This window comes from Plectropomus leopardus, unplaced genomic scaffold (genome assembly GCF_008729295.1).
Source record: "Plectropomus leopardus isolate mb unplaced genomic scaffold, YSFRI_Pleo_2.0 unplaced_scaffold15027, whole genome shotgun sequence".
In the NCBI taxonomy this organism is placed as follows: Eukaryota; Metazoa; Chordata; class Actinopteri; order Perciformes; family Serranidae; genus Plectropomus; species Plectropomus leopardus.
Window position 1 is genome coordinate 1 of NW_024616087.1, and position 7,636 is coordinate 7,636.

General features: G+C 42.8%; 1 protein-coding gene across 1 annotated transcript; it reads right to left on the reverse strand.

Annotated features, from left to right (window-relative positions):
• Positions 1 to 905: 905 nt before the first annotated feature.
• On the reverse strand, positions 906 to 7,483 carry LOC121964287. The gene is made up of 7 exons (XM_042514500.1): positions 7,170 to 7,483; positions 6,647 to 7,023; positions 6,214 to 6,313; positions 5,810 to 5,939; positions 4,554 to 4,886; positions 3,712 to 3,826; positions 906 to 3,612 (listed from the first exon to the last, which is right to left on the reverse strand). The coding sequence occupies exons 1-7, from the start codon at positions 7,481 to 7,483 to the stop codon at positions 3,473 to 3,475; spliced, it is 1,509 nt and encodes a 502-aa protein (XP_042370434.1). The 3' UTR covers positions 906 to 3,472.
• Between the last annotated feature and the right edge of the window lie 153 nt (positions 7,484 to 7,636).

Below are 7,636 nucleotides of genomic sequence, written 5' to 3' on the forward strand. Positions count from 1 at the left end.
AAAATGAAATAAAATAAAATAAATAATTCAAAGCTTTCCCTATGAAAAAGTATGTTTATTCAAAAAATAAAATAAATAATTCAAGTTTTCCTAATTAAAAAAGTATGTTTTTTCATAAAATAAGATGAAAAGGGGTTGGAAAACACACTCAGCAGGGGCAGAGGAAAGATCAGTTATCTGGCTCCTTTGCTGTTCCGGTGTTTGGGTGCATTAATCAAAGTTGTAGTGTCAAAATGATTGTTTAACCCTTTGAAACCTGAGCAAAATGGTTTGATTTCTTTCAACAGCATGGGTGAAAGGGCACTGAGTGATCACTTGATAACTACTTTACAAATGAAGAGTTTTGTGCACAAACTAAAAATATGAAAATATACAGGTGCAGCTGAAACAGTTAACAAGTTAATAAAAAAAAAAGGCAACTCTTTTTTTTCTCATTGTTTAGTTTTCATACAAAAACATTTCTTTTTTTCCAGCTTCTCATATAAACTGTATGTATGAGAACTTAGTGCTCCTCCCCTTAATAACTCAAAACATCACCCAAAAATCATATTTACTTGAAGTTTAACGTACGTCCATTTCTCTGCTGCAGAAGTTCTTTTACTTCTCACGGCCTTTCTTGGTGTCGTCTCAGTCTTGTTCTTGTGTTCTTCGTCACCTGTGCTAACAGGTGACCTGTGATTAATCTTGGAGCACACCTGGTCAGAGCAGATTTGGATGGTTAAGAGTGTTTGGTGCATCTGGAGTTGGCTTCTTTTATATCTTCTCTTCCCAGAAAATTAAGAGAAAAAATAGACATTTTTAAGAGATGTTGCTGCCGGAGGCCCATTGTGACACGAGTGTCATGAGTCAACAAATAATTAACCCATGACTGACTATGTCTGGCTTAATATCAGAAACCAGTCAGATAAACTAAAAAGTGTTTATTTGGAAGTTTTCAATACAGTGTGGGATGAGATTTGAAAAACAGTTTATTTCTTTTTGTTTTACAGCTGTGGCGTTCTCTCCAATAATCCCAAGAGTGAACAAAAAGCAGGTTTTTGTGAGAGAATCTTTACTAAAAGTCTTGTTTCTCTCCTCAGCAGCTCCGTTTGGCCCCTGAGCTCAGGACCTCAGAGTGATCAAACTTGTCATTTTATTCTGTCTGTACAATGTGTGATTCCTCCTCTTGTAAATTTTCCCCGGAGCATTAACTGTTAGAAATATGATCCTATCAGCTTTATAATGAGAGTCTCTGCGTCATCTGACGTCATTGAAATGATTAAATCTAAACTCCTTATCTGGCTTTAAATTAAGCCATTTAAGCACCAGTTACATCTTGGCCTCACCAGTCTGAACCAAATCGATCACATACAATTTTTTTTTTTTTTAATTCGGACTGTTAACATTTAAATATTCTCTGTATTCAACAGAAAACAAGACATCTTTAAAATTTTAACTTCACTAACCAAAGCCGTTTCAAAAAAAAAAGTTGACTTTTTTTCCATCTCGTGAGTCATCACGTGTTAATCTGATAAAGGTGCGATTAAAGTGAACCACAGTGGAAATAAATACAAAACATTAGAAAAAAAACACTAAAAGTCAAATTGCACCAACACTGAGAGCACACACACCACAGTTCACCCGTATTGTCGTCTCATCTAGATACAGCAGACGCTCGCATGTGCACATCCCGTCCCGTCCAGCAAAGTCTCTCCTGCTGCTGCCATGGAGACCGCGGCTCAGGAATGCCATCCTTCCAGTCGAGCCGCCTCCCCTCACACGATGAGTATCTCAGCAACGCCGCAAGAGCCGGGCCAAAACTCACGCGGGTACAGAGTGATCCCTGCTGTGAACATCTTCACCCGCTCCTCACCGGGTGAGCTCATCTCAAGAGGCTGACGGCCTGCTGAGGAGCGCTGGGAGTTTATCATCAACAGTCTGTCCTTCACACAGCGTCTGACCCCCATTCCCTTTATAACACGCAGGTTATTAATGGCTCCCAGCTGTGTCACTTCTCAATGTTCCTGTTTAAAAAGGTCACGGATGTGGCACGTGTTGACATTTCAAAGCTGCTCATGCCCTCAAAACAACCCAGTCAACAGAATACATGTTGGCGTTATACGATTCTGCAAACCACAGATATGTTACATTTGTTATTATGAAGTGAATACACTGACGCTTTACATTCCCACGATGCTGTGGTTAGGTACAAAAAAAGTTTTTGTGGCACTTTCCTGGCAGGATACGCAGTAATATCTCAGTCAAAAACAAACACTTTTCGTGACGCTACCCTGGAGGATATGCAGCAATGTTTTGGTAAAAAATAATTGCTTCTTGTGGCACTATCCTGGCAGGAAACACAGTGACATATTGTTAAAGACAAACAATTTTTGTGGCACTTTTCTGACAGGAAATGCAAATATGTCACAGTAAAAAAACAACCAGTTTTCATGACACTATCCCTCAGAAAACGCAGTAATATTTCAGTAAAAAGATAACTGACCAGAAAAACGTCTTTTTTTAAAAAAACATCTGCTATCGTGACACTATCCTGCAGAAAATGCAGCGATGTCTTGGTAAAAAAAACAAAGTGCTTTTTGTGTCACTATGTCTGGTTGTCATGCAAACAAGTCACTAAAAAACACCTATATTTGGTTGCTAGAAAAGACACTGGAAATGCAGCAATATCTCCATAGCAACCGCTTTTCATGACACGATCCCGCAGGAAATGCAGTGATGTTTCAGTAAAAAATAATTGTTTTTTTGTGGCGTTATCCTTACAGGAAATGCAGTGACATCTTGGATGAAAATTTTTTAAAAATGAATCTCTTGGCACAATTCTGGCAGAAAATGTGCTGCCATCTTATGAAAAGCATTTTTTTTTTTGGGACATTATCCTGGAAAGAAACAGTGGTTTCTTGGTAAAAAAAAAACATAAGTTTGTCGTGGCACTATGCTGGCAGGAGACGCAGCGATGGCTCACTTAAAATCACCCATATTTACGGCTGAGAATCAGCTGGAAATGCAGCAATTTCTCGAAAAAAGAAAACCAAACAAACTGCTTTTGTTGTTTGTTGGTATGAAACTCAGACCAGCTCACTTTCATTATGACTCGTGTGAAATGTACAAATGTACATGTTTCTCTTGTTTGCGGAAACGCACAACACCTTCATTAGCCTCTGGCGACCGGGCTGCGTAAATCACGTGACGTTGAGGAATGGATTTATTCTTTCTTTTTTTTTTTCCTTTTTTTAAGGATCCAAACAGAAATTTCTTTGAGCTCTGTCAGTTTCGGTCGAGGCGAGTGTTCCTCTTCTTCATAAAGTGCTTTTGCATAATCGGTCCATTACCATAAAAATGTTCCCCTCTCTGGTATCCAAACAAAGGATGGACCATCTCGGAGAACAAACTTTTCTTATAAAACAACCATTAAACGAGGATTTTCACAGAGTGTCCCGTGGGTTCAGTTCATCCTCCAGGTCCAGTTTTGGCTCTACTTTGTGAATCTCCCCAGACTCATGGTGGCCCTCAGTGGTTTCTTCTGGCCTTTGGGGAATTGGCGTAAAACAAAGTCAAAGTTGGCTGTTGTGGACATGGCGTAGAAGACGTTGGCTTTGTCTGGCATGAGCAAATCTGAAAACAGGAAAAATTTGATAAAAAGTCTAAATAGAGATTTTTAATCACTATTTTTTTGAAATAATTGGTCTGAGAGCTGAGTGTCTCTGCTCTGACCTCTGCCCTGAGAGATGACCTGCGTCAGAGAGAAGTCCTGCCAGTTCAGGTGCTCCAGGTGATGCTTCTCCAACGCCCTCTGGATCACCTGCGCAGTTTTATCCTGGCTGGTCAGCTACAAGAGACGAGAAATAAAAGCATTTTTAGTCTAACTCTGTTTAACTATTTCATTTTTATTCTACATTTTTATCCTTTGTTATGATTTTATTCATCTCTGTGGAATCTATTTTATTTTGTTTTAAGTTTAAAAATAACAATCATTATTCCAGATTGATTTTATTTATCTTTGTTTTTCCTTTTTATCATATTTTATCTTGTTTTGGGTCTACCTTTGATTTAACCATTTTATGATGCTGATGATAGTGATGATGATGATTATAATAATAAAAATAATAATAATAATGGTAATATGTCTTATCAAATTTATGTCTTTGTCTTTGTTTTATTTTTATTGTTATTAGCTTTTAAATCTATTTTTATATTTTCATTCTTGTTGATCTAGTTCTTTTATTTCACTCTGTTTTACTACTACTATTACTGTTACTAAAGTTTCATTTTTTTAAATTACGCTTTTATGTTTTTGTTTGTTTTTTGTGTCAAATGGCTAAATAAGTAACTAAATAGTGTTTGTTTGTTTTTTCTTTTTGCTGTTTCCTCAGGCATCACTTGAATATTTTGTCTTCTTATCAGCTTGTCGGGTTTGTCAAACACTGAACTGCACTAACCTGTATGAAAGGTGGTATGCAATGATTTGATTGATTGGTAATAAATTTGGACATTCAAAGAAACACAGTGTGGCAAAGATTTACCCATTTTAAAGCAGTTGTGGAGGATGAACTCACCAGGATGCTTTTGTATAAGTTGCCGTTGCTGTGTCCCAAGTCCACGCTCACCCTGACGATACACGAGTCGGCCACCTGACGGTTGTACACGGGCAGCGAGGTCATGGACACTGAGCGCTTGTGGATGGAAGCCGGAGAGGGCTTCGGCCGAGCGCCGCCGCAGGACGTGGCAGAAGAGCAGAGATCGGTCCGGCGGTCTGAGGCGGAGGAGGAGCTGGAGGAAGAGGGGGAGTCTGGAGAGGAGTCTGCGGTGGAGCAGGGGTAGGAGGAGGAGGAGCAGGACGAGGAAGAGGAGAAGGCCTCTGACACATTGTTGCAAGAGCTATGAAAGCACTGCAGAGGAGATGAGACAAAAACAAGGGAAAAATACTGATGAGTGCGACTGCAAATTCATTTAGAGCATCTGAAATGTTTCATAAGTGATTACTGGACCACAGAGCTGCAGAGAAACCAGGGACACTCAACGGGCTGTACCTGGGGGCCACACCTGCAAAACAGCAGGAGGTCAGGGGCCACTCACAGCAGCCCAATGTATGTTTCTAGGATTTTAGGACATTTCTGTGATTTTAGGACATTTTCATATTTTAGGACATTTCTAATATTTTAGGATGTTTCTTTGATTTAAGGACATTTCTTTGATTTGAGGATGTTTCTAGGATTTTAGGATGTTTTGGGGATTTCGGGACATCTCTATGATTTTAGGACCTTCAGAGGTCGGGGGGTCTGGGGGATCCTCCACTGGCACTTGTTTTGTTCAACAAGCTCTGTTTTGATGCTGTTTGATGAACAACTTATGTATACTGAAAGTAATCAAGTTCCCGGCGTGCACCATATCAGCGGCCAGATTTGGCCTGAGGGCCGTAACTTGAGTATCACTGCTGTACACCATTAAAAAAACAAACTCAAGATCAGCTGAGGACCTGCTCAATTCAAATTCCATTCAAGGACTGACGCTTGTTTCGATGGGCCTTTGAAGAGAAGCTTTTGTGAAGAGACATTATGCAAGTTAAAAAACGCTCAGTGTACTTTACTTCTTGTTAAAAACGCTGCAGGTTTTGTTTGACTGCTTCAGAAAGTTTGTGAAGCGTAAATAGTGGCTGTTGTGCTGAACATTAGATAAAGGCAGAGCATGACAAATAGGGACACCACTGAGGACAAAGTAGAGACAGAAAACACACGCATGCACGCGCACATGCACACATGCACACATGCACACACGCACACACACACACACACACACACACACAGAGGTTTACCTGCAGTCTAATGGAGCACGCTGAGTTTGGGGATGACAGATCCTCCAGCTCAGATCCACTGGATCCAGAAGAGGAGACACTGATCTGGTCAGCGGGGACTTTTTTCGATCCGTCACTCACAGTCAGGAGCCTGAAAATACAGACTCAACTTCAGCTTGAATCAAAGACAAAACTCATTTTATCATAATCATAATGCTGTTTTATATAAAATTATATGATATTGTACAATTTATATTCCTTTTATAGTCTAACTACTCTGCAAACAACAAATCACACTAAAAACAGAGAAAGTGGGGTCAGTGTGTGTGTGTGTGTGTGTGGGTGTGTGTGTGTGTGTGTGCAGTAAAATGTGCACGCTCTGTGTGTGTTTGAGCGTTCAAATCAGACCACGCCTCCATACTCACGAGGACAACTTCTTTGTGAGCGTGCGGTGGCTCCAGGGAGGCGGTGAGCACAAGTCAACTGGAGGCTCCAGCTGCCTCGACAGTTCGTAACTGGAACAAAAAAATTAGAGAAATAAGAACTGAAGTCATCTATGGTACTTTCACGTTTTGAGGAAAACTGTGTATGTTTTGCTGACTTTGTTCATAAAGATAAACTGTTTTTGCACACAAACTTTATACTTTGGATTTCATCGCAATAAATCGCTGCCAGCCTCTGTTGGGAACAAATCGAGGCGAACGGTTTCAGAAATTAAAACTATCACTAAAATCAGTGCTGGTTGGTGGATCACACACGCCAAATTTACGACATCCCTCTGCCCTTAGACCCTCACATCACCCAAGGAATAACCCGAAAACAAAGAAAAAAAAAAAAAAAAAGAAAAAGCCGCTTTACCTCGGTCCCACCAGCCGCGGAGGTCAGGTTTGCCTGAGGCGTCTGATGTGTCGTGGCGCCCTCCCACTCCCGCCAGCTCACCTGACCTGGGATTCTCGACGTTGTGTTGCCTTGACTGTTCTCCCTCCTCAATTTGAGCAGCCCGCTCATGTTGGACCGCCTGGCACTGGGATGTCAGTGCCACTTCCTGCTCTTCCTGGCCATCCACAGCAGCTCTGTCCCCTTGGGGCTCCTGGCACTGGGCTGCCGGTGCCCTGTACTGCTCAACCTCAGCAATTGCAGAATTTGTTTCTTGATGGAATTTCTGGCACCGGGGTATCGGTGCCCTCGGCCGCATATACTCGACAATCGCACCACTTCGCTCTTGCTGGGGCACCCTGCACCGGGATGCAGTTGTCCCCAGTCGTACACCCACAGCTTCCTGGTCTGTTGGGTTGTCGGCGCCCCCAGCCGTGCAATCCCAGCCATGGCACCAGTTCGCTCTTGCTGGGGCATCTGGCACCGGGTTGTCAGTGCCCCTCACCGTGCCTCCACACGACCCGCAGCAGCCGGCCTTGGTTGAGACTCCCGCCTACGCCTCCCAACCCGTCTGGGCCGGGGTTGTTGGCACCGGGCTGCCACCAAATTTTCCCTCTCATCCTGTGCACCATGTCGTTTCGTCCACGGTTCTGGTCTCCTTTCCAATCGTTTTCCGTTGCGGCGGCCTTTGCCTACTTTCACCCTGGCCACAGCCGATCCTCCCTTCCGTCCTCCTGACGCTTTCGTCTCTTGTCCATCTCCGGTTCCCTCCGATCTTCGTACCCAGATTCTTGACTGCACCACGTTTCCGGCAGCCATTTCTCCTAGGTCCCGTCAGCCACGGTCGTCAGGTTTGCCCGGGGTTGCCAGCGATGTTGGCGGCGCCCTCCCACTCCCACTCCCACCAGCTTGCATCACCCTGCAACCTCGGCACCAGGATGCCCGCGCCCTCGACCGCTCTCCCACCTCCAT